This window comes from Pelodiscus sinensis, chromosome 19, assembly GCF_049634645.1.
Source record: "Pelodiscus sinensis isolate JC-2024 chromosome 19, ASM4963464v1, whole genome shotgun sequence".
In the NCBI taxonomy this organism is placed as follows: Eukaryota; Metazoa; Chordata; order Testudines; family Trionychidae; genus Pelodiscus; species Pelodiscus sinensis.
Window position 1 is genome coordinate 15,129,331 of NC_134729.1, and position 17,597 is coordinate 15,146,927.

General features: G+C 47.9%; 2 protein-coding genes across 7 annotated transcripts in view; one reads left to right on the top strand and one right to left on the bottom strand.

Annotated features, from left to right (window-relative positions):
* LOC102460640 (repulsive guidance molecule A-like) overlaps window positions 1-16,896 on the top strand; it is a 29,302-nt gene extending 12,406 nt beyond the window's left edge. The window contains exons 4-8 of one of the 2 annotated variants that reach the window (XR_012896673.1): window positions 7,358-7,589; window positions 8,746-8,832; window positions 9,219-9,362; window positions 9,953-10,099; window positions 15,730-16,896. The gene's annotated coding sequence lies outside the window, so the exon portion shown is untranslated. The remainder of the gene's footprint in view (window positions 1-7,357; window positions 7,590-8,745; window positions 8,833-9,218; window positions 9,363-9,952; window positions 10,100-15,729) is intronic. The other variant, XR_012896674.1, reaches the window with a different exon arrangement.
* A 264-nt stretch (window positions 16,897-17,160) lies between these two features.
* CELF5 (CUGBP Elav-like family member 5) overlaps window positions 17,161-17,597 on the bottom strand; it is an 86,909-nt gene continuing 86,472 nt past the window's right edge. For all 5 annotated transcript variants that reach the window (XM_075902532.1, XM_075902533.1, XM_075902531.1 and 2 more), the window contains one exon: window positions 17,161-17,298. In XM_075902532.1, the coding sequence (XP_075758647.1) occupies window positions 17,171-17,298 (128 nt within the window). In that variant the 3' untranslated portion in view covers window positions 17,161-17,170. The remainder of the gene's footprint in view (window positions 17,299-17,597) is intronic.

Genomic DNA, 17,597 nt, shown 5'->3' on the forward strand with positions numbered 1-17,597 from the left:
TGCAACAAATGTGTAAGAAGGAAGGTGGGGCCAGAGCTTCCCTTTTCAGCAGGAATGAAACAGCCTGTATGCATGGAGACTGGTTATTCTTTGAGGCCTTTACCAGCCCCTGGCCAGTTTCCGCTCTGCTGGTGAATGTCACTGAACCCTGGAGGGTGATCTAGGCTCAACAGGCACTCAGGCTGCTTTTGAGTTTCACAAAAGCTGCTGCTCCTTGTGCTCGCTGAAGGGCAGAGCTGTGAGTGAAGAGAGTGGGTTCCAATGCCAGGGTTTCCAGCTCTAGAGGTCCTACCTGTGCTAGCTCTGAGCAAGGGAGCACACCAAAAGTAGCAGTGGTGGTGAGAGGCATAGGCAGAGCACCCATGGGGAAAAATTAATGGGTGCACAGCACCCACTAGTAGCCCACTCCCTCTCTCTGCCCCACTTACAGCCCATGGCTCTACACTTCCTCCTCCCTTCCAGCCCCTCCCACAGCAGCCATGAAACAGCTGTTTCCTGGTATTGGGAGGCTCTGGGAGGAAAGGGCAGGAGTGAGGATGCTGCGTGCTCAGGAAAGGTGAGGGCAGGAGCAGAGGCTTGAGGGAAGCGGAGGTTGAAGTGGGGGGGGGGTTGAGCACCCTATGGCTAGAGCAGAAGTTGGTACCTCCGGTGAAAGGGGCTGGCTGCCCTGTAATCAGACCTACATTGTTGGGCAGGATCTGACGGAGTGACTGAGCCCCTCTCTGCTGCGCTTTTTTGCTTTCATTTTTAGCAGACTGACTTGAGCAGAGCTAGAGTGTGTGTGTGTGGGGGGGAGGGGGAAGTATGTCTCCTTGGCCACAGCTACACTGTAGCCTTCTTCCAGAAAAGCTTAAGCAAATGCATTTTTTTCAGGAAGAACAACTCTTGCGCAAGGGGGTTTTTGCGCAAAAAGGAACTGTCTACACAGCTCCTTTTTGCACAAAGGCCTCTTGCGCAAAAGCGGCTACTAATTAATTATGCAAATAGGGTTGCCAGATGGTTGACACAAAAATACTGAACCCCCCCCCCAAAAAAAAAAAAAATTGGGGAAAAAGTCTGTTGAAGGAGACCAAAGTTGCGGGGGGGGGGGGGGGGGGGGAGACTCCAAGGTCTGATTAAGTCCCCCGCCTCCCCCCCGAAAGGTGTATTCCCTTTAAGAGTGAGTGCAGGAATAGTAACAGGGGAGCGGTTGAGCACTAAGACCCAGGGGAAACATTGCTTCCCTTTGGTTGGCAGCCATTTTGTGCCAGCAGCCTTGCGGAACCAGCAAAGCATGGGGGTTGGGGTCGGGGGGCTGGAGGTTTTGGGGCTCGGGGTGGGGGGCGTGGCGGGAGGCTGGACGTTGAGTGTTTGTAGGGTTGCCAGGCATTTTTGCCTCCTGGCTCGGGGAAAAAAATCAGAAAATACCGGACATCTGAGCTGCCCAGTTCGCTGAATTTTTTTACTGGACAGGAGGCAAAAATACCGGACTGTCCGGGTGAATTCCGGACACCTGGCAACCCTATATGCAAATGAAGCGTGGCGATATTTCATGCCACGCTTCATTTGCATAAGCTTTTCTGGAAAAAGGCTACAGTGCAGCCATAGCCATAGTGATGGACTTGACATCTTCCAGTGCCTGGCCTAGCCCTTTGCTGCTCCCGCGCTCCTCTGCCTGAATGTATTCGTGCTGTGCCCATCTCCGGCACAGGCCGAAACCACGAGGGCCTATTTCAGAGTGACTGAGCAAGAGCAGTGCTTGGATTGCATTGGAATTTTCCCGGGTGCCACACCGCCGTCTTCAACCAGCAAAATGTTTTGCAGAGTGAGCAAGTCTTGGAATGAAGCAGCCCTGCCCGTGGCTGCTCTGCTGCTTCCATTTAATTTCCTCACCTTGCAGCCCCTTTACTTTTCAAAGATGCTGTAATAGAAGCTCAAGACTCAAATTACAAAACACTGTGGCTGTGTCTAGACTGGCAAGTTTTTCCGCAAAATCATCTGCTTTTGCGGAAAAACTTGCCAGCTGTCTACACTAGCCGCTTGAATTTCCGCAAAACCACTGATGATCTCATGTAAGATTGTCAGTGCTTTTGCGGAAATACTATGCTGCTCTCGTTCGGGCAAAAGTCTTTTTCCGAAAAGCTTTTGCACAAAAGGGCCAGTGTAGACAGCAGAGATTTGTTTTCCGCAAAATGGCAATCGGGGCTTTTTTGTGGAAAAGCACGTCTAGCTTGGCCACAGACGCTTTTCCGCAAAAAGTGCTTTTGCGGAAAAGCGTCCTGCCAATCTAGACACGCTTTTCCGAAAATGCTTTTAACGGAAAACTTTTCCGTTAAAAGCATTTCCGGAAAATCATGCCAGTGTAGACGTAGCCAGTAAGGCTATGTCTATACTGCAGGCTTTTTGCGCAAGAGCCCATCCACACTGCTGTGTGCTTTTGTGCAAGAGCGTCCGTGGCAGTGTGCGTGCTGTCTTGCACAAGAAAGCTCTGATGGCCATTTTAGCCATTTCTTGAGCAAGAAACCCCTGTTGCCCATCCATACTGCCTTCTTGCGCACGAGCTCTTGCACAAGAGGGCTTATGCCTCATGGGGAGAGGAATAATTCTTGCACAAGAACCCCTCTTCTGATGCTTTACTGTAAATGTACTTGCACAAGAACACACATGCAGTGTAGATGCTCCGCACATTTTTCCACAAGAACTTGTGCAAAAAGCTTGCAGTGTAGATGAGAGAATAAAAAAAGTGCTGCCATGGTTTACCAAGTAAAAGAAGCAGTGAGAGATAAAACAGCATAGTTTAAAAAGTGGAAGTTAAATCCTAGTGAGGAAAATAGAAAGGAGTATAAACTCTGTCAGATGAAGTGTAAGGAAGGCCACAAAGGAGTCTGAAGAACATCTAGCCCAAACTCAAATGTCTACACTGGCAGGTTCTTGCACAAGAACGTCCGTTCTTCCACAGAGCGTCCACACTGCCCACCCGCTCTTACGCAAGAAGATTTACAGTAAAGCGTGGTAAGAGAGGGCTTCTTGCGCAAGAGCTATGCTCTTTTCTGACACGAGTAAGCCCTCTTGTGCAGCAGCTCTTGCCCAAGAGGGCAGTGTGGACACGCAGCAGGGGTTTCTTGCGCAAGAAAGCCCTATGGCTAAAATGGCCATCAGAGCTTTCTTGTGCAAGAGTGTCCACACTGCCATGGATGCTCTTGTGCAAAAGCACATGGCAGTGTGGACGTGTTCTTGGGCAAGAGTTCTTGCCCAAGAACCCTTGGGCAAGATGTTCTTGCGCAAGAACTCGCCAGTGTAGACATAGTTAAAAAGTAATAGTGAAAAAAAAATTAAGTACAGCAGAAGCAGAAAGCCTGCTGAACCAGTGGGGTCATTAGATGATGGAGCTGCTAAAGGAGCACTCAAGGATGATGAGGTAATTGCAGAGAAACTAAATGTATTTTTTGCATCCATCTTCACTGCTGAAGCTGTTGCAGACATTACTAAACCTGAGCCATTCTTTTTAGGTGACAAATCTGAGGAATTGTCCCAGATTGAGGTGCCATTAAAGGAGGTTTTGGAACAAATTGATAAACTAAACAGTAACACATCACCAGGACCAGATGGCATTTACTCAAGAGTTCTGAAAGAACTCAAATGTGAAATTGCACAACTACTAATTGTAGTTTGTAAGCCCTGTTTGTCAGAGACTGGGGCTGCGTTTAGACATCTTAGGCCCCAAAATCTTGCCACCTGTCTACACTGGCTGCGAGTATTTGCGCAAGAACACTGACTTTGTATTGTACAAAATCAGTGCTTCTTGCGCAAATACTCTGATGCTCCCGCTCAGGGATAAGCCCTCTTGCGCAAGTATTCTTGTGCAAGAGGGCCAGTGTAGACAGCCAAGTTAATTTCTTGCGCAAGAAAGCAAAAAATGTCTTGCACAAAAGCATCCGTGCCAGTGTAGACGCTCTCTTGCACAAATACTTTTAACGGAAAAACTTTTCTGTTAAAAGTATTTGGGCAAAATCTTGCCAGTCTAGACGCAGCCTGGGAGTGAGTGACAGGAGAGGGATCATTTCATTACCTGTTCTGTTCATTCCCTCTGGGGAACCTGGCATTGGCCACTGTCGGATGTTCTTGTGGTCTGTTTTGTCCTGGGCCTGTGGCTGCGGTCATAGAACTGTGCCCATGGCTCTGGGTGAAGTCATGATGCCCAAGCCTGTAAGTGGAGTATTGTACTAGACTGCATTTTAGGTACCCAGTCATCACTCTTCTACCTCACTTTTCACTTAAGTCTCTGCAACTAGTTCCTATCAGCAGTGAAATCTCCCTGTTCTAGAAGATGCAAGAGCAGGGCTGGGGTTCTCTGCTGCAACCAGAACAATATGGGACAAGGGTAAAGCCACACTTGGCAATTCTTAGGACTCCCCTGCTCCCCAAGTGCTTAATATACACTCTTCGCTCTCCCCTATGAGGTAACTGTCTCAGTAACGTAAGGCACGTAGTTGGAAGATAACTTGACCCATACAACACACTGAGGCTGGAAAAAACTATCTTCAGACTTCAGAGGGGTAGCCAAGTTAGTCTGTAACTGCAAAAAGCTTAAAAAATAATGAATAGTCTGGTAGCACCTTAAAGACTAACAAAACATGTAGATGGTATCATGAGCTTTCATGGTCATAACCCACTTCTTCAGATGACTGGAGTATTAAAAGTCCAGATCCAAGAATAAATAAGGGAAGGGGGGGAGGAGAGGAGAGAGAAAAAAGACAAATATCTGTCTTTTTTTTTCTCTTTTTTTAACTCCTTCCTCCCCTCTTCCTTTATTTATTCTTGGCTCTGGACTTTTAATACTTCAGTCATCTGAAGTGGGTTATGCCCATGAAAGATCAAGATACCATCTAGGTGTTTTGTTAGTCTTTAAAGTGCTACTAGACTAGTATTTGTTTTTTTAAGTATCTTCAGACTGTTGCTCTTGGTGTTCAAACATGAACTAGAACAATATGCATTGTACTTAGGAAGCCTCAGACAGGAGCACCATGATTTGAAGGGGAAATCATTAAAAGCTAGCTTTGTGTGGCCTTTATTTTCCCATAATCTTTTGCTTGCCTCAAGCACCTTTCACCGGTGTATCTCAAAGCACAAGGCTTGTCTGGAAAAATAATCGTTAACTCCATTTTCAGAAGGGAAAACGGAAACATACAAGCAGTGCAGTGTGATGAGCTAATACAGAACACAAGATCCTGCTTTCCTAGGCTGCTGCTCCAACCACAGTGCCTCTTACCTTATGCTACTGACCAGAAGAGGGTTGAAATTGCTTTTATTTCACCTTCTCTTGCCATCTCAGATATTCTGGTTTAAGTTAATAGATTGGCCATTTCCAAGTATGACTCCTGAGCAGCTGGTCCATTTTATTTACCGAGCTGCTGTGGGAACTAATCACATTTAAAAATAAAACCGCCTTACTCTGTAACTAACAAATGAAATGAATGAGAGAAGAAAGTGGCTTACTGAAAAACACATGAAGCTTTTAGCTGATGAAGGTTATTTTGTAGGATGCTAAGCTTGGTCCGTATTGGCTTCACTGAGGCAAGCATGATGCAGTTAGGTTTCAGAGTTTGCAGACCAAAGTCTAAATTTCTGCCCAATTCTTTTCAGTGAGCCACCTAGATGTGTAGCTTAAACTGTTCTCTGGTGCAGTTAAAACACAACTCAGGGAGTTGGGAAATGACAGTTCAAGTCTTGTCCTCCATAGTCCTAGCTCTGCAATACAAACTCTGCCACTCTCCTGCCATTCACCATGACTGTGGGACACCAATAAATCGAGATACGATGGGGAAGCACACAGAGAACTCACACCAAGTTAATCAGATCTCGTCCAAATTCAGGCTATGTTTCCACTATTGAGACCATATCTACACTAGAAAATTATGACAAATTAGGGTGGCATAAAGTGCTATCTAACATCCTATACTGCCCTTTAAGGAAATGTGCTGAGCTGGGCCTTCCTTACTTTCTGTTAGTTCCCAGTTCTACAGGCCTTGTTAAATAGAGATGAGTGCTTAAGGGTATATCTGCAGCTGCCTAATTGGTGTACATCTAGTTGAGCGAATCAAACCTTCTAGCTGCAGTGTAAACATACCCTAGCTGGTTTGCTGCATAGCAATGGACTTGCGCATGTGTTTAAATGCTTTACTATTCTAGGGCCGTCCTGACTGTCTTCACACCAATGAAACCATTTGGTGTTGGAAACAATCACCAGCTGAAAACCAGTTACTTAATAAGTAAAACTTTTATTAAATAAATTTCAGATTCTTTAGACCAGAGTGAGGAGTTTGACATTAAGACATAGCTTGAATCTCACCTGCAACACTGGGTCAGTCACATTGGTAACTGTGATTGGAAGAAACTGATCTTAGACACTTATTTCAAACCAGTTCAACCTAAAATTCCCAAAGTCCTTATATTTTTTTTTCATTTTGTTTGTTGGTAACATTTTTGTTCAAAATTTGATTAAAGTTCAAACTTCATGAAATCACTTGTAGCAGAAATAAAGAACATTATACAAATCACTTACATAATAGATGTTAAGTATAAAAATGGTATTTACAATCAAGTAAACATGGACGATAGAAACGCACGCACGTCCAATACTTCATCTGCTCTCTCTCATATACTCTCAGAATCAGACAGCGAGGGTTGGTAAAGAGCCACAAATGTACCTTCTTAAAGAACCAGAGGACTGTCTGCATGTGAGAATGATTACAGCTTATAAAGGTCCCAAAACTTAGTACCCAAAGCGCTCTTCTAAAACTGCTATATCAGCCTTTCCCCACCAACCCTCTGCTGATGTTGTTTAAACACACACAGGCACACACAAACACACTCAGACAAACACACAGGAATGTTCTTCTCACATTATCAAACTGGAATAATTGTTCAGCAGGTTTTTTTTCTTTTGCTTAAACTTATTTTGGTAGAACCTTAAAAGGACTGTTTCAAGTTGTTAAATGAATGCTTCTTGTCTGTATGATTCCTGATTTAGGGGAGCTTCAATTAACCAAGCTCGGAACTGGATTCTGTGCTTACGTGTGTGTATATATATATCTATATCTATATCTATATCTATATATGCTGCATACTGTATAATTTGTCCTCGGGGGGAGGGTAATAATGCTGAAAAAAACAAAACCACCTCTTTTACAATGTTACCCTCCATGCATCTACTCTGAAAAGCTCTGCAGAGGGGCTAAGAGGTCAGCGACTGGAGTAAACATTGTTGTAAATGGAATGTTTGGTTTGCAAATGCTAACATTTGAGAAAGCTGCTCTAGGTTCGCTGGAACTTGGAGGCAGTGTGTAGGCCATTTCAGGCTTTCATCTCTCTGCTGTAGGATTACAGTGGATTGGGAAACTTCCTTGTTGCCATGGAGACGATGAAAGTCAAGGGTTCTTTGCTGAGCACGGAGACGGTGAGGTGTTGCAGGGGATGAAGGTCCTTACGTCCCATTCCAGGAGTGCTCAAGATGGGCTTCAGAGCCAACAGCCAGGAGTTTGCTCTGCAGAAACCCTCTAAGGAATAAGATTGAGAGCTCTCAATAACCAAGCTGGTGCTAAGGTTGATGGGTGAGTGAATCTTGAGTTGGCTTTGCCCCATTCCTGGAGGTATACAGTTCGCTCTTGCATCACCACTTGCTAATGCCAAGTGGTGAGAGGCTGTCCCCGTGGCCACAATGTCTAGGCCCTTGTGCAGGTCCCGTAGAGGAGGTGCTGTCCCAGCAGTAACCCTTTCAACTCCTAAGCCTTTTGAAGGCAAGGAGGAGGAAGTCTCTGAATGGAAAAGTTTGGTCCTGTGATTTACATTAAAAAAAAATAGACTGTATATATATATATATATATATATTATATATATTTATATTTATATATGAAAGGTGAAAGCCAAAATCCCATGAGTTGCTGTGATGACCTAGAGCCGCAACAATGAGTTTTCTTGGTCCACGGCACTCTGCTCCTATGTCGAGCAGAAGACAGCCTGTCCCCATGAGTGTCTCCTTCTCAGGCCCCCTTCTCCCCCAGTAGTGGTGGCGGTGGCAGCAGCAAACGTCTGAACCAGTCATGACAAGAATCTTCTCACTGGGCAGGTGTCGAGCCTTCGAAAGCGTCTCTTCTCTTCGGAACATCACATTGTTGGGGTGGGGGGGAAGGAAAGGGGCAGTGTCAAAAGAGTTCTTAAATTTCCTGTCCTCTCCTGAAATCAGCTTGAAGCAGAAATTCTTCTTCCTCTGAACTGTTCCTTCACCTGCATAAAAAGAGGGAGGTAGGGAGGTTAGAAGACCCTAGGTCTACACCAAGGGGTTCTCATCGTCCTTGCTGAAACCTACCCTTCCCCTCCATTGCAGGAAAGTGACCTTGTGATTAGGGGTTGGCTGCAGAGCTCCTCACCCCTCCAGCCTTCCCTCCACTTAGGGATCTAAATGTGTTGAACCCTCCAATAGCTCAAAGGCTATACCAGACTCCTAAGCCTTCATACATAGCCTGACCACTAGAATAGAGGGAGTGTGGCTTCTGAAAGAGTTACTCGCCTTGTGCAGTAACGGTGGTTCTTTGAGATGTGTCCCCATGGGTGCTCCACTCTGGGTGCTGGTGAGTCCTCATGCCGGCAATCGGAGACTTTTCTAGCAGTTTCTGCTGCACCGCGCAGGTGTCGCAGCTCCCTCTAGTGCTGTTAGAATTCTTGGGCATGTGCGTGACACGGCCCCTCTGTTACTTCTCTACCCGCTAGAGTACAAGGCTCCAAAGCAGGGGAAGGAGGGAGAGTAGTGGAGCATCCACGGGGACACATCTCGAAGAACCACTGTTACTACATAAGGTGAGTAACTCTTTCTTCTCCTTCGAGTGGTCCCCGTGGGTGCTCCACTCTGGGTGACTACAGAGCAGTTGTCGGCTCACAGAGGAGGGTTTGGAGCCATGTGGTAGTCACTGTGGACAGCACTGTGTGCCCCACTGCCATGGACGATGCTATAGAAGAGGAGAGTGCATAGTGCTGCGCAAAAATGTGGTCAGATGAGCAGGTGGCAGCGTTACAAATGTCTTGGAGTGGAATGTTATGAAGGAAGGTGGTTGTGGAAGCCACCGCCCTGGTGGAGTGAGCCGTGATGTTTTCAGGTAAGTGCTTGTCGTATAAGGTAGTACAAGTTCGAATGGAGGAGGTAATCCATTTCGAGATTCTCTGAGATGAGACTGCTTGTCCCCTAGATCTTTCAGTGTAGGAGATGAAAAGCCTAGGTGAGGCTCACCACAGCTTCGTGTGGTCGACATAAAACGCCAGTGCTCGTCAGATGTCAAGAGTGTGCCATGCAGCCTGGATTGGGCCGGTGTAATGCTTTGGAAAGAAGGCAGGTAAGTGTATGGGTTCATTCACGTGGAAGGGGGAGGGTACTTTGGGGAGGAACTTCGGGTAGGGTCAGAGTATCACTCTGTCGTTTGTAAACACAGTGTATGGAGGATCAGCCATCAAGGCCGCGAGCTCGCTCACCCTCCTGCTGGAGGTAACTGCAACAAGGAAGGATACTTTCATAGATAAATGAGACCAAGAACAGGTGGCTAGAGGCTCGAACAGTGGCTTTGTCAGGCTTTTTACAATGTGGTTCAGTTCCCAGACGGGGACCAGTGGACAGACAGGAAGAAAGGTATTCTGTAGGCCTTTAAAGAGGTGTTTGGTCAATGGGTTAGCGAGGAAAGAAACGCCATCTGTAGGATGATGAAAATCAGCTATGGCGGCGGTGTGGACCTTGATACTGCTGAGTGTAAGGCCTGACTGTTTTTGGGATAATAAGTAGTTCAGTAAGGTAGATAAAAGTGTGGACTCTGGAGGGGTTGCATGTACCCGACTATACCAGTGAGAGAATCGATTCCATTTGTATAAGTAAGTTCTTCTAGTGGAATGTCTTCTACTGTTGATCAGTATGTCCTTCACCTGTTCCGAGCAGGTAATCTTGGCATTCTGGAGCCATGAAGGAGCCAGGCGTGGAGGTAGAGCTTGAGAATGTCTGGATGGAGAGTCCTCCCATGGTTCTGCGACGGAGGTCATGGTGGAGAGGGAAGGGATACGGGTCCATCACCGCCATTTTGAAGAGGTAAGGATACTACGTCTGTCTGGGCCATGCACGTGCCACTAGTATGACCCATTTCTGGTTTGTCCTGATGTTGTTGAGGACTCTGTGTAGGAGCGGGAAGGGGGGAATGCATAAAGGAGAGGGACATCCCATGTGATGGAAAAGGCATCTCCGAGGGAATGTTTTCCCAGGGCTCCTCTGGCGCAATAAAGATGGCATTTCCTTTTGTTTTTTGTGGCAAAGAGATCTATGTCTGGTTGGCCCCACCGAAGGAAGAGTGGAGTGAGGGCATGTCTGTCGAGCTCCCGTTTGTGCTGATCTTGGAATGTACGACTTAGGGCATCCACTGTGACGTTGCGCACGCCTGGGAGATAAGCGGCCAACGGGGTGACTCTGTGTCAGGCACCAGTTCCAGAACTTGATAGCTTCCGAACTCAGGGAAGGGGACCGAGTCCCCCCTTGTCAGTTGATATAGTACATGCAGGTGGTATTGTCCAGCATGATAGAATCATAGAATAATAGGACTGGAAGGGACCTCGAGAGGTCATCGAGTCCAGCCCCCCGCCCTCAAGGCAGGACCAAGCTCCGTCTACACCATCCCTGACAGATGTCTATCTAACCTGTTCTTAAATATCTCCAGAGAGGGAGATTCCACCACCTCCCTTGGCAATTTATTCCAATATTTGACCACCCTGACAGTTAGGAATTTTTTCCTAATGTCCAATCTAAACCTCCCCTGCTGCACTTTAAGCCCATTACTCCTTGTTCTGTCCTCAGAAACCAAGAGGAACAAATTTTCTCCTTCCTCCTTGTGACACCCTTTTAGATATTTGAAAACCACTATCATGTCCCCCCTTAATCTACTTTTTTCCAAACTAAACAAGCCCAGTTCATGAAGCCTGGCTTCATAGGTCATGTTCTCTAAACCTTTAATCATTCTTGTCGCTCTTCTCTGTACCCTTTCCAATTTCTCCACATCTTTCTTGAAATGTGGCGCCCAGAACTGGACACAGTACTCCAGCTGAGGCCTAACTAGTGCAGAGTAGAGCGGCAGAATGACTTCACGAGTTTTGCTTACAACACACCTGTTGATACAACCTAGAATCATATTTGCTTTTTTTGCAACAGCACCACACTGTTGACTCATATTCAACTTGTGGTCCACTATGACCCCTAGAGCCCTTTCCGCCATGCTCCTTCCTAGACAGTTGCTTCCCATCTTGTATGTATGGAACTGATCCTGAGTGGAGCACTTTGCATTTCTCTTTATTAAACCTCATCCTGTTTACCTCTGACCATTTCTCTAACTTGCTAAGGTCATTTTGAATTATGTCCCTATCCTCCAAAGAAGTTGCAACCCCACCCAGTTTGGTATCATCTGCAAACTTAATAAGCGTACTCTCTATCTCAATATCTACATCATTGATGAAGATATTGAACAGTACGGGTCTCAAAACAGACCCTTGAGGAACTCCACTTGTTATCCCTTTCCAGCAGGATTTAGCACCGTTAACAACAACTCTCTGACTACGGTTATCCAGCCAATTATGCTCCCACCTTATCGTGGCCCTATCTAAGTTATATTTGCCTAGTTTATCAATAAGAATATCATGCGAGACCGTATCAAATGCCTTACTAAAGTCTAGGTATATGACATCCACCGCTTCTCCCTTATCCATAAGGCTCGTTATCCTATCAAAGAAAGCTATCAGATTAGTTTGGCATGACTTGTTCTTCACAAACCCATGCTGGCTATTCCCTATCACTTTATTACCTTCCAAGTGTTTGCCTATGATTTCCTTAATTACCTGCTCCATTATCTTCCCTGGGACAGACGTTAAACTGACCGGTCTGTAGTTTCCTGGGTTGTTCTTATTCCCCTTTTTATAGATGGGAACAATATTTGCCCTTTTCCAGTCTTCTGGAATCTCCCCTGTCTGCCATGATTTTTCAAAGATCATAGCTAAAGGCTCAGATACCTCCTCTATCAGCTCCTTGAGTATCCTGGGATGCATTTCATCAGGACCTGGTGACTTGCTGACATCTAACTTTCCTAAGTGATTTTTAACTTGTTCTTTGTGTATCCTATCTTCTAAACTTACCCTCTCTCTGCTTGTATGATGGTAATGGACTTGTGCACTATGTACTGTTTGAAATGTTGGCATGCATATGTGACCGCCTGTAACTCAAGGAGGTTGATATGGAAGGTTTGTTCCGTGAATGACCATTTGCCCTGGCTTGTGATGTTCCCTAAGTGGGCCCCCCATCCCATAAGTGAGGCGTCTGTTATAACTGTGAGCATGGGAGGATGACGCTGGAAGGGAACGCCCTCCAGCATGTTCTGTGGAATTGTCCACCAAAGCAGGGAGTTGAGGATGCGCGGTGGAATGGCCACGAGTTTGGAGAGTTGGTCTTTGGAAGGTTTGTAAACCGTCGCGAGCCAGGACTGAAGGAGTTTCATGTGGAGTCTGGCCAATTCGACGACGTAGGTTGTGGAGGCCACGTGCCCAAGGATCTTGTTGCAGTCGCAGACCGTCACGGTTGGAACCGACTCTGCCGTCTGGATAAGGTCGTGAACCTGTGATCGGGAAGCATAGCCCTTGCTGCAACTGTGTCGATGAGGGTGTCTGTGAATTCCAGCCTCTGCGTTGGGAGTAGGGTGCATTTTGCATAGTTTATGTGAAAACCGAGGCTGAGTAGAAGGGCTATTGTGGTGTCTCTTGTGGCCTTGGTTTCGTGAAAGGACACGCTCTTTATGAGGCAATTGTCCAAGTATGGGAATATTATGATCCCTTGTCATCGGAATGAGGCCATTACAACTGCCAGAGTCTTGGAAAACACCCTTGGACAGTTGAGAGGCCAAACAGGAGCACCCAGTATTGATAGTGTTCGGTGCCTACCATAAACTGTAAAAAACGTCTGTGAGCAGGATGAACCGTGATGTGAAAGTAGGCATCCTGGAGGTTGAGAGCTAAAAGCCAATCACCCTGATCGAGTGTGGGAATGATTGTTGCAAGAGTGACCATCTTGAAACGGTGGTATGCAATGTATTTGTTGAGGCGCCTCAGGTCCAAGATGGGTTGCCATCCTCCAGTCTTCTTCTGGGTTAGGAAGTAGGTTGAGTAGAAACCCCAGCCTTGGAATTGTGGTGGTACTTGTTCCACTGTGCCCAGTTGAAGAAAATGCGAAACCTCCTGTTGGAGAACCATTTCGTGAGAGGGGTCCCTGAAGAGGGATAGAGTAGGAGGAAGGGAGGTAAATGGGATAGTGTAACCATATTGGATCAGTTCCAGGACCCATTTGTCCGAAGTGATGAGAGACCATTGGTGGAAAAAGGCCCGGAGGGGGTGGTGGAACCGAGGAGTATCAGTTGGCCGTAGCAGCGGATTGGCTTCCTGGCTCTCGACCTGACCTTCAAACCTGCTGCTTGCTTGCTGGTGGATGGGTTGTGAGGTGGTGGTGTTGTTGTCATTGAGGTCTACACCGCTGAGGTCTTTGTTTTGGGCGGAAATCGTACTTGGGCTGCTGCCTGAAGGGCTCTCTCGGGCGTTGGTAAGGCTGGTACCTAGTTCTCTTGAAGGGAGGAGTGTACATTCCCAGGGTCCTGAGAGTAGTACGGGAGTCCTTCATGGAGTGCAAAACTTCATCTGTCTTAGCTGTGAAAAGGTTGGTTCGGTCAAAAGGTAGGTCCTCAACCTTTTGTTGCAGATCCCTAGGTACCCCAGATGCCTGTAGCCAGGATATTCTGCGGAGGACAATCGTGGAGGCCGTAATGCGAGCCACGGTGTCCGCAATGTCCATGGTGGACTGTAGGACTGTACGGGAGATGGTATGTCCCTCTTGCATGATGTTGAGTAAGGTCGGCCTCTTATGTTCCGGAAGGTGTTGGAGCAAATCTTGTAGCTTCAAGTAGTTAGCATGATCATAGTCTGTGAGCATGGCAGTGTAATTAGCAGCCCTGAGAAGTAATGTGGCTGACGAATAAACTTTCCAACCCATGATATCCACTTTCTTGTGGTCCCTATCTTGTGGGGTGGTTCTGAGGTTGGGTTGTTTACCTTTGTGCCGTACCGAGTCTACCACTAGGGAGGTTGGAGGTGGGTGAGTAAAAAGGAAGTCCATGTTTTTAGGTGCGATGAAGTACTTGCGATCCGCCCTCTTATTTGTTGGGGTGATGGATGCTGGAGTTTGCCAGATGTTGTCGGCCGGGTCCATAATAGCCTCGTCCATGGGGAGAGCTATCCTGGAGGCGGTTGAAGGCTGCAACGTGTGGAGAAGGTGATTTTGTTTCACCTGTACCTCCTGGAGGTCTCTTTCCTGAGCTATAGCTACTCTTTGGAAAAGGTCTTGAAATTTTCTAGCGTCATCGCCAGATGGTGCGGCTTCAGTTGTGACCGCTTCATCTGGGGAAGAGGACAAGTTATGAAGAGGTGACCTAGTCTCCCGTTCATAGAGTCGTGTGCCTCCGAGGGGGCTGCAACATGGTAGAAGGGGCATGACGGTGGCCCTCTTTAGGATGTGGCTCCCAGGGTTGCCATTGGGTGGTATATGGAGGTGGCAGGTAGGCGTATTGTTGTGCCTACCACGGATGCGGAGGGGGAGGGTATGCATATTGAACCACGGCAGGCTGCCGGGGGGAGGTCTGTGTGCCAGGCTAGAGTGCTGCGAGGAGAATCTGCTCCTGGATTCGGTGCCGATGTCACTGGAGGAGCGAGAGACGACCGACGAGTGGCGGGACCTCACTGAATGGATGGAGGAGCCTGGGAAAGGCAGTGCCGTTGACGTGTGGCTTCGAACTGGGGATCGGTACCGCTCGCGCACCTGTCGGTGCAGGGCGGTACAGTTTTGATGGTGCCGGGGCAGTGTGGATACTGGTGGTGATGGCGGTGCTGAAGATCATTCCAGTGCCGAACTACTCCACGGTGGCATGTCGGCACGAGCCTTCTTCGGCGCCGAGCCCAGTGCCGTTTTGGCGTGGTGCTTCGGTGCCACTCAATCCTTGTGCTGGCCCGCTGGTGTGATCGGCACCAAGGGTGCCTCCGATGCCGTACCAGTTGGTGCCGCTGACCTCTGTTTTGGCTCTGAGTGAGCTCTTTTATGCGGTGCCCGATGTCTTAAGTGGCGCCATACCTGAGGTTCCTGGCCTATCATCGGTGCTGACCCGTGCGGCTGATGGTGCCAAGGGTAGCAACGGAGTCAGAGAAAGACCCGTTTCTGAGGTCATAGGGCCAGAGTGGGTAGAGGGATGATTTTTCTCCATACCCTTACTCAACTGAACCAGTCTTGAGGCCATAGGAGAGTCCTCCGAGGACGGACGAAGGGACTTCTCATATAGAAGTGTCTTGAGTCTGTTGGCTCGGTCCCAGCATGCCCTCGCTGTTAATTTGGAACAGTGGAGGCGCTTTTGAGTTTGATGCACCTCCCCTGGGTACTTAATACATTTGGAGTGCTCATCTGAAATGGGCATGGCGTCCCCAACATGACTCACACCTCTTAAAGCCCGGGGAACTGGACATGAAGGGTTGGGGAAAAGCGGCGAACCGCAACGAGAATTTTTTTTTAAAACTTGACGGGAGGAGAAGAGGGCTAAAAAACTTGGCTAATGAGGAAACTATGGATTAAAACTGGGTATTTAACTATTTTCTTGACAGGAATGAGAACAGTTGGCTCCGTCTGCTGCTGAGGATGGTAGAGAAGGAACGGAGGGCCGTGCTGTGCCTGCGCCCAAGATTTCCAAAGGCACTAGAGGGCGCTGCAGCGCCTGAGCAGCGCGGCAGAAACTGCTAGAAAAGTCTCCAATCGCCGGCGCGAGGATGCACCAGCATCCAGACTGGAGCTCCCATGGGAACCACTTGAAGGAGAAGTTGTGTTTGACTGACAGCGTAAACAGTGTTAAGCTGTTTCCGTATGTGGGAGTGAAACAGACCACCGTAGCCTATTAGCAACACATTGCTCTAGAATTGTAGTGGAATAGCCCCAAATGCAAGTGGAAGCATTTGAACTGGCAGTCAAAGCAATTACCAAACCCACTTTCAGATGGTGGCCAGGTGTGAGTATATCCATCAGCCACTAATCATTTACCTGATGAAGCTGAGGCATCCCTAGAGTTCCTATTGCTGCATCCCAGGGGAGAAGAGTTTCCCATATAGGAACTGCTGCAAGTGCCAGCGTTTGCTAGGTCCCTGATGCCAAGCAAACTCCCTGGAGCTCCAAACTCTTCCACTAGAGTCCTTGCTAGCACACTCCCTCTCAGGGCTGGCCCACAACATTTTGGCACCTGAGGCAGGGAGCTCAAATGACGCCCCCATGCTCCCTTGCTTGGGCCAAAACTTTGAAAGGTCTCAATTCTGCCTTCTTCCTGTTCTGTCTCTTGTGCCCTCCTTCCTCCACACAGCACTCTCCCATCTCTGTGCATCTAGAGCAGAGAGAATACATCTGCACCAGCAGCAGACAAAATTTTCTAAACTCTGGGTCCTAGTGGCGCCCTCCCCCCCCAGTCTGGCAACTGAGGCGGCCGCCTCAGTTCGCTTCATGGTAAAGCCAGCCCTGCTCCCTCCATCCTAGGATGCCAAAAGAGAAAAACAAGCTACTACTCCAGAACCCCAAATCGGATCCAAAGCAAACTGCAGAAATGATGCTTCATCCTGGCGGCTGGGTACTAACCCACTGTATTGGCCCTGTGTCCACAGAAAGGAGATAGAAGCTCTTTGTGTCTCTGGCTGTAGGACAGAGCTACTGTTGGTCCCATGTTTTCTGTACTCTCTGACCAATTCTGGATCCTTCCCATCAGCAAATGCTCAAATCCATTTTTAAATGAGCCAAGTGTTATGGCTTCCCTCACTTACCTTGGGAGACTGTGCCAGAGTCTAAGCCCCTGTCACATGCACAATTTCTCAGTATTAAACCCTCACTCTACAGAAAGGCAGTCAGGTTGGCGGAACAGCTGAGGCTGCGTAACCTCCTTTTAGCAAAGCGCTTTCAGCAGATGATCAGTGGCAGGGCAGCAGTTGAGGTGGCCCTGTGTGGGAGCAGGAGCTAGGGGGTCTGATACTTTACCTGTGCTGCAGCACCGAATCCTGGTTGGACATAATGTCAGTAGGGGTGGCTGGCGTCCTTAGGCCGTTTTAACTGAACCTTCAACCTCTTCATTCCGACCTGGAAGCCGTTCATGGCTTGGATGGCAGTCTGGGCACTGGAGGGGTTGTCAAAGCTCACAAAACCTGCACAACAAAGACCCGGGGAGGGAGAGTGTCACAGTTTCTCATGGATCAAATGCCCCAGCATCTGACCAAGACTGCTGAGGTGCACTGGCCCAAATCCATCTATTCTAGGATAGCCATGCTGGTAGAAATCATCCCCTTCCAACTGCTACTGCTAAGAGGCTGTGCCCTGTGCCACTTAGTTTAATCTCTGATGCCATGATCGGCACTACTGCACTCTCCAAGCCTGGGAGTGAGGCCACATCGGTTGAAAAAATGCTCCAGCGGAGGACAAAGGCAGCAGCCAACGTGGTGAGCAC